Below are 23,453 nucleotides of genomic sequence, written 5' to 3' on the forward strand. Positions count from 1 at the left end.
ATAGATGTTGCTTTTGGGGACCATGTTTTGAACAGCATATCTTTCTTTTTTTTTTTTTTTTGAACAGCAAATCTTAAAGAGGTCTTTGCTTATTCCCCCCAAGCTTCTTCATCCTAACCTAACTGCCCTACTCCTCAATTATCCACTTGACAGAGGGCTTTTTTGTCATTTCTGAAAATAACAAATACTTAGCTACTGAGGAAAGCAGACTCTGGATTGGAGTTCTGGTTTCCTGTTCCAGAAAGTATACTGGGAAATACCAAAGATAATGTGAAATCTTTTAAGATTTTTATGAGTTTCCTATTATTTCTTTAATTTGCTAAGTTGAGCAATTACCTAACGAATTTCTAATTAATCTTATCCGTTTCCACATATGCGTACAAGGTTATAAATTCACATTTTGTTCTTATTTAGATGTATACCACATTTTTTTAAATTGTGGTCAAAAACAAAATTTACCATCATAACCATTTTTAAGTGTACAATAGAGTACATATAGTGTTAACTATAAGCACATTGTTGTACAACAGATTTCTGGAACTTTTTCATCTCACACAACTGAAACTTTGTCCATTGATCAGCAACTCCCTTTTTTCTCTCCTCCAGCTCCTGGCAATTATTATTCTCCTTTTTGTTTCTAAGAATATGACTACTATAGATAACCTATGTAAATGGCATATTCAGTATCGGTCTTTTTGTGACTGGCCTGTTTCACTTACCATAATGTTCTCAAGATTCATCCACATTGTAACATATGACAGAATTTCCTTCTTTTTTAAGGCTAAATAATATTTCATTATACGTATATGCCACATATTCTTTATCCATTCATTCACTGGTGGGCATTTGGTTTGCTTCCACCTCTTGTCTCTTGTGAGTAATGCTGCAGTGAACATGGGTGTGCAAATATCTCTTCAAGTTCCTGTTTTCAATTTGGAGGGGTGACATACACTCAAAAATGGGACTGTTGGATCTTATGGTAATTCTATTTTTGATTTTTTAAGGAACTTACTTTCCCATAGCAGCTGCACCATTTGATATTCCTAACAACAATGTGCAAATTTCCAACTCCTCTAGATCCTCACTAATGTGTATTTTTTTTCTTTTTGGATAGTGGCCATCCTAGTAATTGTAAGTTGGTATCTCATTATGGTTTTGATTTGCATTTCCCTGATGATTAGTGATACTGAGCATCTCTTCATGTGCCTATTGGCTATCTGTAATGTCTTCTTTAGAAAAGTGCTAACTCTGGGAAACGAACTAGGGGTGGTAGAAGGGGAGGAGGGCGGGGGGTGGGAGTGAATGGGTGACGGGCACTGGGGGTTATTCTGTATGTTAGTAAATTGAACACCAATAAAAAATTAAAAAAAAATAAAAATAAAAAATAATAATTAAAAAAAAGTGTCTATTGAGGTCCTTGCTCATTGTTTTTTTTGGTTTTTTTTTTTTTGTTTTTTCCTTGCTCATTGTTAAATTGGATTGTTTAGGCTTCTTGCTGCTGAGCTGCAGAAGTTCTTTAAATATTTTGGATATTAACCCCTTATGGTAAGCCATATGGTTTGCAAATATTATATCCCATTCCATAGGTTGCCTTTTCATTCTGTTGATTTTTTCCATTGTTGTGCAAAAGTTTTTAGGTTTGATGTAGTACCCTTCTCTATTTTTTTTAAATTTTTATTTATTTATGATAGTCAAACGGAGAGAGAGAGAGAGGCAGAGACACAGGCAGAGGGAGAAGCAGGCTCCATGCACCGGGAGCCCGACGTGGGATTCGATCCCGGGTCTCCAGGATTGTGCCCTGGGCCAAAGGCAGGCACCAAACCACTGCACCACCCAGGGATCCCCCCTTCCCTATTTTTGTTTTTGTTGTCTGTGCTTTTGGTGTCATATCCATGAAACCATTGCCAAATCCAATGTCATGAAGCTTTTCTCTTATTTTTTATTCTAGAAATTTTATAGTTTCAGGATTTATCCTTTAATCTATTTATCCTTTTAATTATCTATTTATCCTTTTAATCTATTTATCCTTTAATCTATTTTTTAAATAATAAATTTATTTTTTATTGGTGTTCAATTTGCCAACATACAGAATAACACTCAGTGCTCATCCCGTCAAGTGCCCCCCTCAGTGCCCGTCACCCATTCACCCCCACCCCCCGCCCTCCTCCCCTTCTACCACCCCTAGTTCATTTCCCAGAGTTAGCAGCCTTTACGTTCTGTCTCCCTTTCTGATATTTCCCACACACTTCTTTTCCCTTCCCTTATATTCCCTTTCACTATTATTTATATTCCCCAAATGAATGAGAACATATAATGTTTGTCCTTCGATTGACTTACTTCACTCAGCGTAATACCCTCCAGTTCCATCCACGTCGAAGCAAATGGTGGGTATTTGTCGTTTCTAATGGCTAAGGAATATTCCATTGTATACGTAGACCACATCTTCTTCATCCATTCATCTTTCGATGGACACCGAGGCTCCTTCCACAGTTTGGCTATTGTGGACATTGCTGCTATAAACATCGGGGTGCAGGTGTCCCGGTGTTTCATTGCATCTACATCTTTGTGGTAAATCCCCAGCAGTGCAATTGCTAGGTCAGGGCAGGTCTATTTTTAACTCTTTGAGGAACCTCCACACAGTTTTCCAGAGTGGCTGCACCAGTTCACATTCCCACCAACAGGGCAAGAGGGTTACCCTTTCTCCACATCTTCTCCAACATTTGTTGTTTCCTGCCTTGTTAATTTTCCCCATTCTCACTGGTGTGAGGTGGTATCTCATTGTGGTTTTGATTTGTATTTCCCTGATGGCAAGTGATGCGGAGCATTTTCTCATGTGCATGTTGGCCATGTCTATGTCTTCCTCTGTGAGATTTCTCTTCATGTCCTTTTCCCATTTCATGATTGGATTGTTTGTTTCTATTTATTTATTCATGAGTGACACACAGAGAGAGAGACATAGGCAGAGGGAGAAGCAGGTTCCATGCGGGGAGCCTGATGTGAGACTCTGGGATCATGCCCTGAGCTGAAGGCAGACGGTCAACTGCTGAGCCACTCAGGTGTCCCTGAGTTAGTTTTGATATATGGTGTAAGGTAAAGGTAATGGTCCCACTTCATTCTTTGTAGTTGTATGTGTAATCCTGTTTTCCTATCACCATTTGTTGGAGGAGCATATCACAAATTCTAAAATATAGTCTTTCAATGATCATTTAGATATCAAAAGTTTGTAATATCCATTATGAAATTTTAAATTTGACCCATGGTTGATTTAGATTTTTTGTTGTTGTCTTATTTCCAAATATGTTGGTAAATTTTATTTGTTGAGGTCTGGGTATTTGTTACGAATTTTGAATTTTATTGCAATGTGGTTGTTATTATCACTGACTAGTTCAGAGAGACTAGCCTTGTGGATGACTCCATAGGAAATTAAAACATATAATATGTGTGTTGGAAAAGAATGTCCATTTGTTACTCATTAGATTATCTATCAACTATCTATCATCTATCTACCTCCCATTCAATCAAACTAGTTAACTAGTTTACATTATTCTATGTAAGTACTAATCATTTTTCTGCTTGATCTATCATTTAAGAAAAGTGTGTTAAAATTCTTCCCTATGATTATTGATTTCTCAATTTTCTGTATAATTTTGTTAGTTTTAGTTTTATATATTTTAAAATATATAAATATGTTAGTTTTATATATTTTAAAATATATAAATAATATGTCAGTTTTATTTTATATATAGTTTTATATATTTTAAGGTCATCTTTATGCATGAATTTCAGAATTGTTATATTATTTGGTAGTTGAAGATTAGTATTATGGTTACAAAATGAAATTTTTTTCTTCAGTAATGATTTTTGACTTAAGGTATACATTATCTGATACTAATAGTACTTGTTTGATCCATATTTTTCTAGTATATCCCTTTATTTTTTTTCAGTTTCATATTTTCTGAATCATTACATTTTATACTATAAACAACATGTAACTTAAAAATCTAATCTGAAAAGCTTTATCCTTTACATAACAAGATTAGTCCATTTTCATTTATTTATTATCAGATATTTGTATTTATTACTAACCTTTCCTTTTTTTTTTCCTACACGCTGTTCTTTTAATTTGCTTTTCTAAAAAAAATGCTGGTTTCTCATGAATTGAGTCACAGTTGATTTGGAAGTCATGTATTCTTCCCTTTGTCTTTAAAGTTAATTCTCCAAATTTTTGACATGCTAAAGATTGAACAAATGCTAAAGTTAATAATTTTCTTTGCCCTCCTCCTGAACAATGATAAGATGTTACAATAATTTTGCTTAATCACACCTCTTTCATATCCCCTATTATTTCTATTTAGTTATTTTAGTTTCAACTTGTTTTACCCCTTCTAAAACTATTATTAGTAGTACTACAATTGACATGTATTTATATTTACCTTAAAAGTTTCTGTTTATTTTCTTGTCATTGGTCCTTATATATTTCTCCATCATTTGGAGTTTATTCTCTTCTTTCTGAAGTATATAGTTTACTAGCTCTTTCAATAAAGATTTCTAGGTGTTATGTTGTCTATCTTTGTTTATATACAATTGCCTTTATGTTTGCCCTCCCCCTTTGAATGGTAATCTGGATAGTATAAGCATGTACATTTTTTACCACTTTTGTTATTTTAGCCCTCAGCATTTTGATGTTATTGGTCGATTACCTTTTCTTTCCTTAATTTCTTACGGGTAATCGCTTTGTAGGGAATTTGCTTTCCTGTCCAAGTATAGATATGTCTATATGTAGAATCATTTTAATTTTCTCTTTCATGACTCACTGGACTTCTTATATCTCAGTATTCCTATATTGTACCAATTCTAAAAGATTTTTTCTCTCTTTCTCTTCTTTCTTTCTTTCTTTCTTTCTTTCTTTCTTTCTCTTTCTTCTTTCTTTCTTTTTCTTTTTTTTTCTTTTTTGGTATCATCCATGTTATCTCTCTATCCAGAAATTGAGTTATTTCTATATTAGACTTCTTCATTCTCTCCTCCATGTCTCCTCACTTCTCTTTCATATTTTCCATTTTTATCTTTTTATTTTACATTTTATGTAAATTATTCGGATTTATCTGTATCTGACATTGCTTCCATCGACATTGAATTTTATGTAATCGGCTATTTCTAGAAGTTCTAATTCTTTTTTTAACTCTCGCTGCTCATTTTTTCACAGTTCCTTTTCTTTCCTTATGATTTATAATCATATCTTTTTAACCTTCTTCATCATTTTAAATGTATCAATTCTATGGTCTTTTTTCAGATTGTTCTAATCTCCAAAGTCTGGGGTCATGCTAACCCTCTTGTTTGATTTGTTTGCTGACACTGATTTATGAAGACAATTTCCTCATTTCAATTCTAATTTCTTTATTGCAGGCATATTGTCAGTTTTTAGAAAAATTTGAATTCATTACCACCTCACCCATACCAGTGGAGTCCTGTTTGTTCTGAGTTGTAAAATTCTTTCCTGCAAAGCATTATTAATTTCTTTCTACAGTTATCTCGATAATATTATTTGTTTGGAACCAGATTTTATTTTTCCCATTAACTTTCCCAGTTTTAAATTCCTGCCACACAGCGTATAAATTTGGATACTACCCTTACATATAATATGAACTTGAGGCTTCAATTTCTCATGATAGGTGTTTTTCATACCAATATCCCTAAGCAGAGATAAGCTTTCTTGTGCCTTTTTTGGGCCAGAATGAAGAACCTGTTTATTGCCTCTTAACACAGATAAGCTGATCTTTCACGGGTGATGGTTACCTTGGATCTCAGTTCTTACCTGTATTTCCTAGCTCCAGGTGGCATTACAATCCCAGCCACTAACTAAACAGTCCTACATATGAGTCTTATATCTCTCACAGGCATTCTCTCTATGACCTCTTGCTTCTGGCTGAAAGTTTCCACTTATTTCAAAAACGGCTATATATTTAAAAATTCTGTTGTTATAACTTACTGAACATTTCTGAGTATTTGGAGCAGGAAGAAAATCTATTTGAATTCAATTAGTCATACTGTTGAAAACATAAGAGTCAGAGTGATCTTTCAAAATATAAATAAGAAAGCATCATTCCACTATTTAAAATTGTTAAACAGCTTCTCACTGTACTTAGAATAAAATATAATCTCTTTCTCATGGTCTAAAACTCTTTCTTAATCAGGTCCTGCCTATCTTTTAATATTATCTCATGCAACTCTTCCTGTGGTGTATTCACTATTCTCTAACCATACTGGCTTGTTTTCTTTTCTTTAACATGCCAACTTCCCTTTCCTAAGACAGTGTTTCACAGGATCCTTCCAATCCTTCAGTGGTTCCTGAGTAACACATTCTCTACCACATCAATATGTTTAATTCTTTTCTATTATGAATGAGCACATAATTAATGTTCAAAATCTTTTAGTTCAACTTTTTGCTTTTATAGAATAGTAAAATGAGTTGGGAAAGGAGCTGAGAAAGTTTTAAGAACTTGCCCCAAATCCTGTGTTTAATGAGACATCTTAAACAAGTACTCATGTCTTCTGATTCCCCCGCCCTATGTCTTTCTGGTGACTACTCCAATGATTATAGAAGGCCCAAATCAAGGATTTGGGAAGATAGGAGATAGACTGCAAGGTGATCCATGACCTCCATCCACTTACATGATGAATTTTGTGGAATATATAGACACATTAATTTTCTGGGGAGGAAGGTTGTACCTTTTATCCAATTTTCAAAAGGGTCAAAACCTCATGTCTTTTGCCCATTTCATTATTGGATTGCTTGTTTCTTTGCTGTTGAGTTTAATAAGTTCTTTATAGATCTTAGATACTAGCCCTTTATCTGATATGTCATTTGCAAATATCTTCTCCCATTCTGTAGGTTATCTTTTAGTTTTGTTGACTGTTTCTTTTGCTGTGCAGAAGCTTTTTATCTTGATTAAGTCCCAATAATTCATTTCTGCTTTTGTTTCCCTTGCCTTCATATGTGTCTTGCAAGAAGTTGCTGTGGCCAAGTTCAAGAAGGGCATTGCCTGTGTTCTTTTCTAGGATTTTGATGGATTCTTGTCTCACATTTAGATCTTTCATCCATTTTGAGTTTCTCTTTGTGTCTGGTGTAAGAGAATGGTCTAGTTTCATTCTTCTGCATGTGGCTGTCCAATGTTCCCAGCACCATTTATTAAAGAGACTGTCCTTTTTCCAGTGGATAGTCTTTCCTACTTTGTCAAATATTAGTTGACCATAGAGTTGAGGGCATAGACATGGCCAACAAACACATAAGAAAATGCTCTGCATCACTTGCCATCAGGGAAATACAAATAAAAACTATAATGAGATACCACCTCACACCAGTGAGAATGGGGAAAATTAACAAGACAGGAAACAACAAATCTTGGAGAGGATATGGAGAAAGGGGACCCTCTTGCACTGTTGGTGGGAATGTGAACTGGTGCAGCCACTCTGGAAAACTATGTGGAGGTTCCTCAAAGAGTTAAAAATAGATCTGCCCTAAGACTCAGCAATTGCACTGCTGGGGATTTACCACAAAGATGTAGATGCAATGAAACGCCGGGATACCTGCACCCTGATGTTTCTAGCAGCAATGTCCACAATAACCAAACTGTGGAAGGAGCCTCAGTGTCCATTGAAAGACGAATGGATAAAGAAGATGTGCTCTATGTATACAATGTAATATTACTCAGCCATTATAAATGACGAATACGTACCGTTTGCTTCAATGTGGATAGAACTGGAGGGTATTATGCTGAGTGAAGTAAGTAAATCGGAGAAGGACAATCATCATATGGTCTCATTCATTTGGGGAATATAAAAAATAGTGAAAGGGAATAAAGGGGAAAGGAGAGAAAATGAGTGGGAAATATCAGAGAGGGTGATGGAACTTGAGAGACTCCTAACTCTGGGAAATGAACAAGGGGTAGTGGAAAGGGAGGTGGGGAGAGGGGTGAGGTGACTGGGTGATGGACACTGAGGGGGGCACTTGATGGGATGAGCACGGGTGTTATGCTATATGTTGGCAAATCGAACTCCAATAAAAAAATATAGAAGAAAAAGGGTCAAAGCCTCAAAAAATTCTTAGAAACCACTGGTCTACACATTGTTTATAAACTATTATGTTCCTTGCATATTTTCTCTTGTCTTCATATCAGTTTTCCTATAAATAGGAACTGAACAATCATTACAGAGGTGAAAGACCTATATCCCCAAAACTATAAAACCTTGATGAAGGAAATTGAAGATAATACAAACAAATGGAAAAATATTCCATGCTCATGGATTCAAAGATTTAATATTGTTAAAATGTCCATACTACCCAAAACAATCTACAAATTTAATGCAATCCCTATCAAAATACCAATAGCATTTTTCTCAGAATTAGAACAAAGAACACTCACATTTGTTTGGAACCACAATAGACCCTGAATAGCCAAAGCAATCTTGAGAAAGAAGAACAAAGCTGGTGGTATCACAATCCAGGATTTCAAGGTACACAATTCCAGATTTGAAAGCTATAATAATCAAAATAACATGGTACTGGCAGAAAAATAAAGTTAGATCAAAGGAACAAAAGGGCCCAGAAATGAACCTACACTTAAATGGTCAATCTATGATAAAAGAGGCAAGAATATACAGTGGAGTCTCTTCCATAAATGGTGCTCGTAAAACTGGACACTTACATGCAAAACAATGAAACTGAAACACCTTATTATGACATACACAAAAATAAACTCAAAATGAATTAAAGGCCTAAATGTGAGGTCTGGGACCATAAAACCCCTAGAAGAAAACATAGGTAGTAATGTCTCTGACATTGGTCATAGCAATAACTTCCTAGATATGTCTCTTCAGGTAAGGGAAACAAAAACAAAAATAAACTATTGGGACTAGATCAAAATAAAAATCTTGGGCACAGTGAAGGAAATCATCAACAAAATGAAAAGGCAATCTACTGAATAGAAGATCTTTGCAAATGACATATCTGATAAGGAATTAATATTCGAATTACATAAAGTATATAATTCGATATCAAAAATCCCAAATAATCCAACTAAAAAATGGGCAGAGGACCTGAATAGACATTTTTTTCCAAAGAAGACATACAGATGGCCAACACAAAAGAAAATATGCTCAACATCACTAATCATCGGGGAAATGCAAATCAAAACCACAATGATATATCCTCACACCTGTCAGAATTCTTATTATCAAAAAGACAAGAAATAACAAGTGTTAGTGAAGATATGGCGAAAAAGGAGCCTTCTTGCGCTTTTGGTAAGATTTAGTAAATTTAGTAAATCAGTGTAGCTACAGTGGATAACAGTGTGGAGTTTCCTAAAAAAATTAAAAATAGGGATCCCTGGGTGGCGCAGCGGTTTGGCACCTGCCTTTGGCCCAGGGCGCGATCCTGGAGACCCTGGATCGAATCCCACGTCGGGCTCCCGGCGCATGGATCCTGCTTCTCCCTCTGCCTGTGTCTCTGCCTCTCTCTCTCTCTGTGTGACTATCATAAATAAATTTAAAAAAATTAAAGATAGAAATAGTATATAATCCAGGGATGCCTGGGTGGCTCAGTCAGTTAAGCATCTGCCTTTGGCTCAAGTAATGATTCCAAGGTCCTGGGCTTGAGCCCACATGGGGCTCCCTGCTCACTGTGGAGCCTCCTTCTCCCTCCTCCTCTGCCCCTCCCCGCTGCTTGTGCTCACCTTCTCTTTCTGTCAAATAAATAAATAAATAAATTTGTTTTAAATCCCATAATCCAGTAATTCCCTACTGGATATCTACCCAAAGAAAACAAAGACACTAATTCAAAAAGATACATGTATCTCTATGTTTATTGCAGCTTTATTTAAATAGCCAAAATATTTTTAAAAAGTAGGTGTCCGTCAATAGTTGAATAAATAAAGAAGATGTGGTGTATGTGTACACACACACACACACACACACACACACACACACACACTGGATTATACTCAGTCACAAAAAAATATGAGATCTTGCCATTTGTGAGAAGATGGACAGACCTAGAGGATATCATGCTATGTGAAATAAGTCAGATAAAGACAAATACCATAGGATTTCACTTATATTGGAATCTGAAAAACAAAACAAATGAAGAAAGTAGAAACACACCCATAAATACAGAGAATAAACTGGTGTTTGCGAGAAAGTAGAGAGATGGGGAAAAGGAGTGAAGGGAGTGGGAGGTACAGGCTTCCAGTTATGAAACGAGTAAGTCATGAGGATAAGAGGTAAGCATACAGCATACAGGTAGCACTGTATGGGAACAGACAGTAGCTGCATTTGTGGGTGAACATAGCATACCATATAGAGTTGCTGGATTACTGTGTGGTAGGTACACCTACAATTAATGTAATACACTGTGTCAACCATACTTCAGTAAAATAAAGGACTGAATAATCATTATGGATTCCTTTATGAATTATGACAATATCTACTATATTGCCAAAGGATTTAGTGTTATGATTTGTATTAAAATGTTGCCATTTATGAGCAAAGGATTTACTTCCGGAGTTATGGAATCACTTTGCACATGAGCCTAAGGGTATTTTGACAATTTTATTTATGAAGACTGGCAATATAAATACTCAAAAGTTGGCTATAGTGCATATACCTCAATATTTCTTTAGCCATATTTCTGGTCCCAATCCCCTAAAATACTGAAAAATAAAAAATTACTCATTCTGATTTCTCTGCTGTGTTGAAAATGAGATCATTTGTGGGATAAGCTTTCACTCTGGAGAACTGAGTTTGAGATGCTAAACAGCTTGATTGATATGTGTACAGCAGAGATGTGGATTTTAAATAAGCATAGGAATAATCTTTACTTTTCTTTCTCAGGAATATTTTGTTTCTACCAAATTTGCTATGTATATAAAATGACCTGGTGGAATGATACTGCCTTTGCAGTAGATGTTTGATAAAATGTCTTCCCAGACCATGAATCAGTTTCCCTTCCTTCACTGGGGGCACTCTCCACCTCAGCCATTGATAGCTGGAGTGGAGTGGCTAAAGCTGAACCTACTACATACTTTCTTTCAGAAATTAGGATTTGAGATTCAAAGACAAGCTAGTGAAATCTTTGATGCATCTATAACTACCTATAAATGTGGAACTGCAAGAAAATAAATGTTGCATATGTAATGAAAAACAAACAAAAAAGTCAGTCTGTAGAAAGTGAAGGATGAAGATGACTCAGGTAAGCTTTAAAAAGAAAAAAAAAAATCCTTGATCTCTGACAGCTTTCCTTATAATTACTCCTTTTTTTCCCATATAGGCTGAGTGGATTGTTTTTACCAACAAAGTTTAACTAATATAAAATTTTATTTCCTGTGGATTAGTGTTTTGTTTTTCTTTTGTGTGCTTAGATACAGAATGTTTGTAAGTGCTAGAGTCAACACAACCATGTTTAAATGTTGATTTGATCACTTGCTAATAAAGTATAATAATTTGGATGCAGGGACACCAGGGTGGCTCAGCGGTTGAGACTTTGCCTTCAGCCCAGGGCATGATCCTGGGGTCCTGGAATTGAGTCCCACATCGGGCTACTGCAGGGAGCCCGCTTCTCCCTCTGCCTGCGTCTCTGCCTATCTCTCTGTGTCTCTCATGAATAAATAAAATCTTTAAAAAAATAATTTGGGTGCACTCATACTAAAAATTTACTTGTTATCTGAAATTCAAATTTAACTGGGTATCCTTTCTTTTATCTAGCAACCTTATTTGTGACATAGTTTCTTCCTTTGTATAATAGAGCTAATAATACTAAATCAGCAAAGATATTGTTAAAAATGTCAAGGATATCATAAGCATTATTTAAAATAATGTATTAGAAATATGGTTTATTATTTTCTTTCCTCTTCCCTTTACCTGTGTTGTATCTAAAACACAAGATGTTGCTTACAAAGCTCATCATTATAAGATAACCCATTGGGAGTAAATGGTTTATTTTGGAACATAGGGAAAAGTTTTAGACCTTTTATGCAATGAGGTCTTTATCCTCAGATTAGAGAATTTGGAATCTGTCATATATTTCTGTCTACCTGACTTCACCTAGGCACCCCATCCCAGGATACTGTAATGATTCATTCTTGTGCGAGCCATATAGCTAAGTCTTACTTACACACAAACTGGTTTCCAATTCAAATCAACATCTCCTCATCTGATCTTTCTTACCTCCTATAGAAGAAGATGAAGAAAGAAAGAGCATGAAGAATAATGAGAAGGAGATAATATACTAGCTTACTATTTGCCTGCTTAAGGATAAAGAATGTAGGATTCTTCATTTGAGGGCTCTTTACGTCTCGTCTCCTGTGTCTAAGTCCTTCTCATTTTATCTTGATGGCTTATATGCCCTGACTGGATGAACCCAAGAAGTACTGAAGAATCTCTTTTACATAACTCAGCCTAACATGTTTTCTGCTCAAGGGACACAGAGCAATGAACTTTCCTTACAGAACATTCATCATCCATTTCTTTATTTATCACTCCAGATCCAGTGGGATTGGATCAGACTTTGGTCTCTCCCCAGTATGGGCTTGCTGATCCACCACTAGGCATTGGGCACAAAAGTGGCATGCTTCTGTTTTTATTTTCCTGTTCAAAGTCACCATCTCTGGATTTGCTTTACAAGTAGCAAGTGAGGGGCTTGTGGAGAACATCCACGAGTCTAGTTTGGTTTTGAAGAAGCAGGGGCATTCTCCTCTGGGCTTTCCTTCTTTTTTCCTCTCCCATTTTCTTTCACAGTTTCGGTTTTACCTAAGTGTGTCTGGGATGATATTTTACTCCTCTGAGTCAATACAGCTTGCTTAGAATCACTAACAGAGATAGTTGCTGGCTGCAAACAATGAATGGTTGTAGTCAAAGGTTGTGTTGTAGTCTGCTCGACTGGGTCAGTTGTAGGAGAATTATGTATTTTTGTAACTTTCTCTGATGTTGGCACTGTATTTGTCATTTCATACAAACCTTTAGACGAAGTATCCATTTTGTAACAAGAAGTGCTGAAAGGGATGGCACAAAACACAAGATCCGAGGGCAGTAGCTTAAAGTCATTGGCTGGCCGGGTAATCACAAACCTGTAAGAAAAGCCAAAGATAACTCCCAAGCTTTTGCAAGCAGGACAGTGTGGCTACAGACAATGGCCCAAACAAGGAAGTCTTTCTGCTGGGCCACAGGACGAAATGTTTTTTTGTTGTACTTTGCTTCATTGGTTTCTGATTAAGAGTAAATATCTCTAGCAACGGAAGTCCTTGGCTAGGAATCAGAAGACTAACATTCGCTTCTGCCTCCAACCCAAGCATTTCTGACCCTAGTTAGGCATGACGTCTCCCTTCCCTGGACCTTCCTTTAGTCATCATTTTAATGGGAGAGGGTTAGGGTGGAGGTATTGACTGATTGATCTCTAACAGTCTTTTTAATATCCACTACACTAATGCATTTAGTCAGCACAATATTGAACACTTGGCCAAGCTTTATCAAAATCAGAAGGTCACATATATTCAGCTATTTTTATTCTAGCTTAGGCCTACTCTAATACTTATGCCACCAACTATCACAAAAAATGTAGTGTGGCCAGTGGGGGAAAAATATTAAACCAAAATTTTATTTGAAATTTTGACTAGTAAGCAAATAGCAAATGTCAATGAGTCTTAAAGAACTCCCAGAGCCTATCAAAATACCATGGACTTTCTTCAGAGAGTTAGAACAAATTATTTTAAGATTTGTATGGAATCAGAAAAGACCCCGAATAGCCAGGGGAATTTTAAAAAAGAAAACCATATCTGGGGGCATCACAATGCCAGATTTCAGGTTGTACTACAAAGCTGTAGTCATCAAGACAGTGTGGTACTGGCACAAAAACAGACACATAGATCAGTGGAACAGAGTAGAGAATCCAGAAGTGGACCCTGAACTTTATGGGCAACTAATATTCGATAAAGGAGGAAAGACTATCCATTGGAAGAAAGACAGTCTCTTCAATAAATGGTGCTGGGAAAATTGGACATCCACATGCAGAAGAATGAAACTAGACCACTCTCTTTCACCATACACAAAGATAAACTCAAAATGGATGAAAGATCTAAATGTGAGACAAGATTCCATCAAAATCCTAGAGAAGAACACAGGCAACACCCTTTTTGAACTCGGCCATAGTAACTTCTTGCAAGATACATCCACGAAGGCAAAAGAAACAAAAGCAAAAATGAACTATTGGGACTTCATCAAGATAAGAAGCTTTTGCACAGCAAAGGATACAGTCAACAAAACTCAAAGACAACCTACAGAATGGGAGAATTTATTTGCAAATGACATATCAGATAAAGGGCTAGTTTCCAAGATCTATAAAGAACTTATTAAACTCAACACCAAAGAAACAAACAATCCAATCATGAAATGGGCAAAAGACATGAACAGAAATCTCACAGAGGAAGACATAGACATGGCCAACATGCATATGAGAAAATGCTCTGCATCACTTGCCATCAGGGAAATACAAATCAAAACCACAATGAGATACCACCTCACACCAGTGAGAATGGGGAAAATTAACAAGGCAGGAAACAACAAATGTTGGAGAGGATGCGGAGAAAAGGGAACCCTCATACACTGTTGGTGGGAATGTGAACTGGTGCAGCCACTCTGGAAAACTGTGTGGAGGTTCCTCAAACAGTTAAAAATAGACCTACCCTACGACCCAGCAATTGCACTGTTGGGGATTTACCCCAAAGATACAAATGTAATGAAACGCCGGGACACCTGCACCCCGATGTTTATAGCAGCAATGGCCACGATAGCCAAACTGTGGAAGGAGCCTCGGTGTCCATCGAAAGATGAATGGATAAAGAAGATGTGGTTTATGTATACAATGGAATATTACTCAGCTATTAGAAATGACAAATACCCACCATTTGCTTCAACGTGGATGGAACTGGAGGGTATTATGCTGAGTGAAGTAAGTCAGTCGGAGAAGGACAAACATTATATGTTCTCATTCATTTGGGGAATATAAATAATAGTGAAAAGGAAAATAAGGGAAGGGAGAAGAAATGTGTGGGAAATATCAGAAACGGAGACAGAACGTAAAGACTGCTAACTCTGGGAAACGAACTAGGGGTGGTAGAAGGGGAGGAGGGCGGGGGGTGGGAGTGAATGGGTGAGGGCACTGGGGGTTATTCTGTATGTTAGTAAATTGAACACCAATAAAAAATAAATTAAAAAAAAAAAAAAGAACTCCCAGAGCCTGGACTTGCATAAAAAGTCTTCGCAGGGAAGCAGGATACCTTAGTACTTCATCAGGCATATAGCAAATCCTCAGTAAATGTGAGTTAATTAATTAACCACCAGCATTCATGTCAGCACACTGAGGCAGAATAACCTTTCATGTCTTTCAACCTGTATTTCTTCATCGCTACCCCAAGTGGTCACCTCTTCTTTCCTGAACATCCAACTCAGGGCACCTCAGACCTCCTTTTACTGAATTTTCTCCCCTTTATCTTTCCTACTGAGTCCCCTACAATGTCTATAATTGTTTAAGCAAAACCTACTATAGTCACACATTCTCTTTGAAATAGAAATATCATTTCCTTCCTGGAGGTCCTCTGAAATATGGGATGCACGTTGTCCCAAATACTGAGCTCAATGGGTTTTCCAGAGGTGTTGGAGCAAAGGAATGGAGTTCAGGAAGAGAGAGAGACAGAGAAACGAGCATCATTTATGCTTACTAGTACTGCTTCTAGAATATCACTGCTCCCCCAACGTCTTTGTGATTAATGCTCTATAGCTGCATCACCCTCCCTCTCGATTCACCGGTGTCATCTACAGATCTCCAAGCTTATTTGCTTCTGGCATTTGGGACACTTTTTCTTTCAAATTCCAGTGCCACTATCAGCTTATGTGCATGCAGTGTTTATGTGGGTTACAATTCCAACAGCCAGCACATTGCCACTTCCCATTGATCTTACCTCCAAACCACTTTCCTAGTCATATACTAGGTGTTATCATTTCTTGATATGCCCTGCCACTAAAATTCTATGCTTCCATAAATCATTCTCTGGCTGCAACTTCCCATCATTCTTTCCCCTTTGATTCCTGAACTCTGAGTACATCTACTCTTTAACTGCATCACGATTTTCAACACTTTTTCCTTTAAAGTCTGGTGTTGCTTCCATAAACCCACAATAAACCCTTCTTCCATTTCCTCTCAGGAGCTAATACACTTTGATTTCCTTTTCAATTCCCTGTGATACTTCCTCCATCTTTTCTCCCAGCAATGGCTATGCCTATACTTCATAGAGAAATCCTGGTGTTATATACAAATTCCTATTAGCACACCCCTCACCTATGGCTATGTTTGCCTTGGCACCCATTCTTTTCCTTCTGATGAGTAGAAAAGTCTTTCCATTTAAGACTATCCCACTTTGAGTAACTTGGTTTCTTTCCCCTTAGAAAGGAGAACACGTTTCCTTCAATCTTCTTCTTCTCTACTGTTTTTAATTTCTCCTTCTTTTTTTTTTTTAATTTTTATTTATTTATGATAGTCACAGAGAGAGAGAGAGGCGCAGAGACACAGGCAGAGGGAGAAGCAGGCTCCATGCACCGGGAGCCCGATGTGGGATTCGATCCCGGGTCTCCAGGATCGCGCCCTGGGCCAAAGGCAGGCGCCAAACCGCTGCGCCACCCAGGGATCCCTAATTTCTCCTTCTTATACTGAATCCTGTCCATTCCCATTGTGAGGATCTTACTTTGGACCTACATTATTGTGTTGTCTGTAGACTGCACCCTTTTCTTCCCCCTCCTACTCCCCCCATACACTTTCTTTATGTTCTCCTACATTGTGGTCAGATTGCTCTGACTTTCAACTGAAATCTGAACATGTCGCACCCATAACTTATATAGAGAGATCACAGTGGGCTAGAGATGAGGCAGTCAATAAACATTTACCCAATGACTCTAGCAGAAATAAGTAAATCTTTCCAATGTGGACAGTGGCTTTCAACTTTAAAAAGTTACATAGACATGGATGAGGGGTAATCTGAGTTTACATTTCATTTTTCACTGGGTACATGGACGTCATTCTCCTTATATGGTCAATATTAATTGGATCACCGGTTCATTCATGTTAAGTTACACACATGCTTCCTTCTTCCTACATAACTGTCTACTTCCCCCAGACCCTTTTTTGTAACTACGGACCTTGAGCTTTGTACTTCTCTTTCACATTGAATAAAGCAGCTTTGGCTCTTATGCTTGGATAGATGGGTAGCACTTTCCAAGCTAGCATACTCCCCTTTTTTGTTCTGGCTTGTTCTCCTCTTCATCTATCATGCGGTATAAGCCAAGGCACAGGATTCCAAAATTATCTAATGAGCCACAGAACACTTGCCCAAATGTCTTTCTTGGCTGGGGAGGAAAGAGAAAAACATGTGTCTGTTGGTACTTCAATTTAAGCAATAACAAGTATTTACTGGAAAGTTATTGTCGTTCCTTGCAGCAAAAATTTGGAAGACCCAAAAGCCGTTTCCTGTTATCTTTTATAGTGGCAGTGTCAAGTAGGAAATTAGGTTTATGATACGTTTTGAGCATCTAATCCCAGTGATTATTTTTATCACTGTGGTCTTTCAAGAGTATCTTGTGGGCATGGTATAGGATGTTGTTGTGCTAGTTTTTATTACTACTGCTATTTGGTAGCCATTAAGAAGTAATGATGAGTAACAGGTTGGGAAATTCAGTTTTCCAGCTATACAATGGGTTGAGATGTTAAATGACCTCCAGAGAGTAATCTTTTTATCCTACTCTACAACAGCTTGCAATCCCAGTCCTCTTGACACTGCTCTCTGGCTATAGTCAACAAAAGCAGCATGAGTAGCAGACAACAGGGTTAAAGCAGCAGCAAATGAAGTCACATAAGAACAGTTTGTTTCATTATGATTCCTTAGGGTAAAGAATAATGTGGGGACAGAAAATAAGTGGAGAAAGGAAAGAGAAGATACTGATACTGACAAGAAGCTGCCAGTGGCAGTTGTCCTGGACTTATAATCACTCATAAGGTAATCGTGGGTGAAGAGCCCAGGACTACAGATATGCAAAGGACCAGACTATGCTACGGGAACTTTGCACCTGGAATTCAGATGTACAGGGGTTCTCCCTTTTTGGCAGTATCTATTAAGACATACCAGGTGCAAGACCTGGAAAGGGCTGCTCCATGTGAAGGGAGCTCTGCTGATGTCCTCTCAACAAACAAAAAATATTTCCTTACAATGCCCTGCCCCTGACAACTGGTAGAGCACTAAATGTAATTTTAATCAAAGCTAAACTAAAAGACACCAATCAGTACATTACTCATCCCCAGGCTGGACTTTACTGTGATTCCCAAACACTCAGATGCCCCATTGGTTGCGCCATAATTATGGCACATCTTTTCCCCTTGCCGTAATCTACTGCTCACCAGCTCAGTGGGCTAAGAAAATTCAAGCATTTTCCACTGGCCAGCCCGATCAGAATCTTAGACCCAAACACAGAACTCTTCTGCCTCATTTCAGCTGACATCATCAGATTTCTTTATCAGCTCAGGTGTATAGGAAGAGTGAGCCGAGCCTGGGTCAGACTGCCTTGGAGGGTCCTCTGCTTTTCCAGTGGGAGACAATGTGGTTTTAGGTAAATCCTTGTTTCTCCGAGTCTTGGTTTCTTGATCTGTTCAGTGCAATTAATAAACAATGCCCTACCAAGTAAATCTTTAGACAGATTAACTAAACAACAACTAAGCAGACAGGTACAGGGAAAGTGCTCCAGTAAATATTAGCTATTACAATTATTATTAATATCCTCGCTAAGGTGCAAAGTTGTTAGACCTCTCAGATGCTTCCTGCAGACTTCAATTTTTTTTTATTTAGAAGATAAGGATAATAATAGCTGCCTTATCTACCTCCTGGAATTACTGTAAAAAATAAATAGAACATGTGAAAATGCACTTTAAATTATAAAATACTCTGTGAATACAAGATTGTATTAGTTTTTGCTATTATTTCCATGCTATGGACCATTTGGAACCCAAACAGCCTGAATCATCTTCAGAAACCCAAAGTGGTAAGGAAGTGGGAACCCCTATTATGACAGGAGTAGACTCACTTTAATGTCTGACAAAATTGTTTGGTCCAAGGACAGAAGTCCCAGCTTACACCGCATTCTTCCAGACAAAACTGAACTGTAGCTCTGGACCATCCCACAGATACTCTTATCCAAATGTTGTTCCAGCTGAGAACTTATCCCTCCTGTCACCAGCATCTGAAGTAATTCCAGGACATGATAATTGTAGAAGGCCTGGAAAGCAAGGGCAAACATGTGAAAAGTCAGAGGAGCCAGCACAGAAACTGTGGAGGTATATTGTCTTAGACACTTGAGGAGCATTGCTCTTTGAAATGGATCCAGTGAGGCAAAACAGGGTCTCTCATTATTATTAAAATCAACTAAAATGTCTCCATTCAGGTAGGGCACTGGGTTAGGCAAAGTACAGAGAAAATAACACTTACTCGTTTCTTGCTCCCTCAGAGTTTACACCGTGGCAGAAGAAGAAAATGGGTAATGATGCTAACACCAAGGATGTCTTCTCTTCCAAAAATAACCAAAGGAGTATGTTTGGCCACAGATACCTTAATAATCATCACCATATATTTAAAACTGTGTATTTAATGAGACTTCTATTGATGTTTCCTTAGGCCACTTTGATATTATTACTGTCATCAATAACTGAATCTTCTGAGTGCAAATCTACTTATATTCTTTTTAATTGTGACTTACTTGGGGACAGGTATTTACTTGAGCCTTATTATTATTTAGATCTCCCATAGCTCTTGTATACTACACAAATGGTAGATGTTGAATAAATTAATGGAATTTTGGAATCTCTGGTATCAAAATGAAACCAAAGGAAGACATGTGCAACTATTTCTTATTTTGAAACTACTTGGAGTCTGAATAACCCTAGCTATGTTCTTGAACTACTTTCCTAAAGGATTCCTACTACATTTAGTGTAAAATAGATATCGGCATACACGTAAATAGCGCTGTAATATGTTACCCATTAGATTTTCCCAAAACTATTGAATACACAGTGTTTTAAATGTTCTACCTTTTTTAATCTAAATTAGATTTTTACTCTAGTTGACATGAAAATTTATATGTTTATATATTACCTATACAAAAATCAATACTTTTGTTTTTATTAAAAATAGTAGGAAGGACCTTAATTGTTACTGTCATAGAAATTTTGCTATTTACTTTCTCTAAAATTCCGGGACTTGTCTTATGCAGACCGAATTATGATAGGGTCCTGTTTACTAGTCTTCCTGTCTTATTTTTCTTCTTACTAACAATCCTTGTTCAAAATGTTTCCAGAGAGATTCTCTAGGACACAAATCAAATCATGCCGTCCAGCTCCTCAAACCTGCGATGTCATACCCCGATGTACCCCAGGCTCATCTCCTCCATGAATGGTGTCCTCCAGTGCACACTATAGTCTATCTATTGCTCAAGCTACATATTTATTCCTTTATGCCTTGCTTTGGAACATCTGACTGATCATTCATCAAACTCTCTGGCTGGCAAATGTTAAGCTGGTCTCCTCATCAGAAAGAAGTTTCCCTGTCTTTGTGATCCCACAAAAGCCACTGGCTTTTGTTCCATTTCATCCTTCTATATTTTATAGTTAGTAGTTTGTCTGAAACACACCTGACTTTGAATCTTGGACTGGCATGTCTTAGCTGAACACCTTTGGACAATTCATGTGTTCTTTCTCAGAAACAGTTGTATAACTTTTAACATTGATGTGATAATATCATCTTTGAGCCTTGTTTATAGAAGGAGATGAGATATACCACATACATTACTGAACTCTGTTCCCTTCAACAGTGGTTCTTACATATCGGGATCACCTGGAAGGATATTTGTGAGTGTAGATTTCTGGGATCCAAGATCTATGGGATCAGAATGTATGGACAGGAGTGGGAATCAGAAATTTAAAGGCTACCTCTGGTGGTTCTGTCACTGGTTGGTGCTCAGATCACCATCTGGGAAACACTTCTGTAAATGATATGGTCTTTTGGAGGACACACTTTATCTACTTAGCATTCATGTCCTCAAAGTGCATGAAACAAGACAGGTATTCAAAAGCTATAAGAATATAGAGAGCAACTGGCAGTTGATTTTTAAGAAATAAATAATGTTAGTAAAATGTAAAAGCCACTGGGATAAGAGGGTGTAGGAAATTAAATATAAACTATATGAATTAAGAGAGAATAAAAGTAAAATGTTTTAAAATAGTTTTTAGATTAAAAGATGACTTCAAATGCCTTCTCCTCCCTAATGTCCTGACTGAAGGGTTCCCCTGACTTCTCCCATTTCTTCTTTGTTCCATTTTGCTACCACCCAGAAGGGTGCTTACAGAATCAGCTCCCTGAAATCCAGGCATGAACAGAGGATATAAATCCAGGTTGAGCCACAATCCGTTTAAGAACAAGTGGCCATGATGTAGAGTGATCAAACATAATGCTGTTAGAATAATTCTCCACTGATTAAAGAAAAGGTACAAATTTTCAGGTTATCTTGGTGTCAAGGGCTCTAGGGAAACATGTACTTTACATATTTAACTGAGAGAAGCTTAGTCTTTGAATATATCATTTTTTTCAGTTTTGACATCAAAAGGATTGCAATTCTATATTGGGAAAAATAAAGGGATTTATGTTCCCCTTATTCCATGAGCTCATCTAGTATTCTTATAATTCAGGGTTCTAAGATATTGGTATCTTTCTTTTTTCATACCTCCTTCCCTCTTTCCTTCCCTTCCTCCTCCTATCTTTCCTCCTTTCCTTCTTTCTTTTTTCTTTCTCATGAAAATGCAAAAGTTGAAATGTGCTTCAAATAGTTTAAGACCTTTAAACTTGGATAGTGTTTCTTTTTTTAAAATATTTTATTTATTTATTCATGAGAGACAGATTGAGAGAGAGAGAGGCAGAGACACAGGCAGAGGGAGAAGCAGGCTCCATGCAGGGAGCCGAATGTGGGACTCGATCCCAGGAATCCAAGATCATGCCCTGGGCCAAAGGCAGGCACTAAACCGCTGAGCCACCCAGGATCCCCTTGGATAGTGTTTCTAATATAATCATATTTACTAGAATTTGGACTTCCAGTGTTAGAAAATGTTGCAGCCCATGGTGTTATAACTTTTAGCTACAATGAAGACAGAGGTCTCTCTTACAACTTACAATATTACTTAATAATGTAGATACTAACATCCTAGCTACTTGCTGCTCTTTATTCTGAAATCTAATCTCAAAAGACCCTAAAACCAAACATTCATTGAGAAATGCTTCTAACTGAGAATGAGGCTACATGATAGGAAAACTGCAACTAACCAGCTGAGTGACCTTAAGGGAGTCATGTAACTTCTGCGAGCCTCAATTTCCCTACAAGTAAGGAAACTTCCCTAAGTTCATGTCTGGTTCTGAAGTTCTATTGTTATAAAGCTGTACAGGAATCCTGCTTATGGACCTGAGTGTCTCTCCCTATTTTTTTTTATAACATTAAGCTGATAGAGGATTAAAAGTGAATCTGAATTATACTTTATAGATCTGGGGCAGGAGTTCACAGCAGTGTACCAGAGGCTATTTGGAGCCCTGGTGTCAGCTGTATCAGATTTGGAGGGAAACAGTATTATTTTATCTTGAAAAAAAAATTACAGGTGTATCAGGGCATAGAATGAAAACCTACATGAAATCCAAAGCAAAATTTCAGTAAAAGCAGTGATGGGTTAATAGCGTAATATTCAGGCTTTGTTCTATCCTTGGGACTTGCACATTCAATCCTTTATATTTTTTTAATATAAATTTATTTTTTTATTGTTCAATTTGCCAACATATAGAGTAACACCCAGTGCCCATTCCATCAAGTGCCCCCCTCAGTGTCTGTCACCCAGTCACCCCCACCCCCACCCACCCCCCTTCCACCACTCCTAGTTTGTTTCCCAGAGTTAGGAGTCTCTCATGTTCGGTCTCCCTTTCTGATATTTATTAAGGGGGAATGGAGAAAAAGGTGGAGAAGTCGGAGTCAAGACTGGTGATCTCATCTTGTTTCTGACTCAGCTGAGGTGTTAGCCTCCTTTTTTTTCTGAGGGGGGTCTGTTCCGAATGCATCTATATTCCTCCTTGCACTTCTGTGTAGTATGGGCATCAGGAAAAAATAACTAGAATTCTAACCTCTGACCATGCAGCAATGGGGAACAGATCTCTTGGTGCATTGAGCTTGGCAGCAGATTGGAAGAACCATCTAGAAGGTGTTCTTTGGAGAGGAGAATTATGGGACAAAAGGCACATGCAAAATGGGGAGGGATGGTGGACTCCTGTCATATAGGACTCTTGACTGGG

At 37.5% G+C, this 23,453-nt stretch overlaps 1 protein-coding gene across 6 annotated transcripts in view; it reads right to left on the bottom strand.

Annotated features, from left to right (window-relative positions):
- Positions 1–11,943: 11,943 nt before the first annotated feature.
- The window catches only part of KCNU1 (potassium calcium-activated channel subfamily U member 1), a 144,418-nt gene continuing 132,908 nt past the window's right edge, over positions 11,944–23,453 (bottom strand). For 3 of the 6 annotated variants that reach the window (XM_038560120.1, XM_038560119.1, XM_038560118.1), the window contains 3 exons: positions 19,165–19,356; positions 17,327–17,439; positions 12,502–13,115 (listed from right to left, as the gene is read on the bottom strand). In XM_038560120.1, the coding sequence (XP_038416048.1) occupies positions 12,710–13,115; positions 17,327–17,439; positions 19,165–19,356 (711 nt within the window). In that variant the 3' untranslated portion in view covers positions 12,502–12,709. Of the gene's footprint in view, positions 12,220–12,501; positions 13,116–17,232; positions 17,440–19,164; positions 19,357–23,453 lie in introns of those variants that run through there. The other 3 variants (XM_038560121.1, XM_038560122.1, XR_005371468.1) reach the window with 3 other exon arrangements.

This window comes from Canis lupus, chromosome 16 (assembly GCF_011100685.1).
Source record: "Canis lupus familiaris isolate Mischka breed German Shepherd chromosome 16, alternate assembly UU_Cfam_GSD_1.0, whole genome shotgun sequence".
In the NCBI taxonomy this organism is placed as follows: Eukaryota; Metazoa; Chordata; class Mammalia; order Carnivora; family Canidae; genus Canis; species Canis lupus.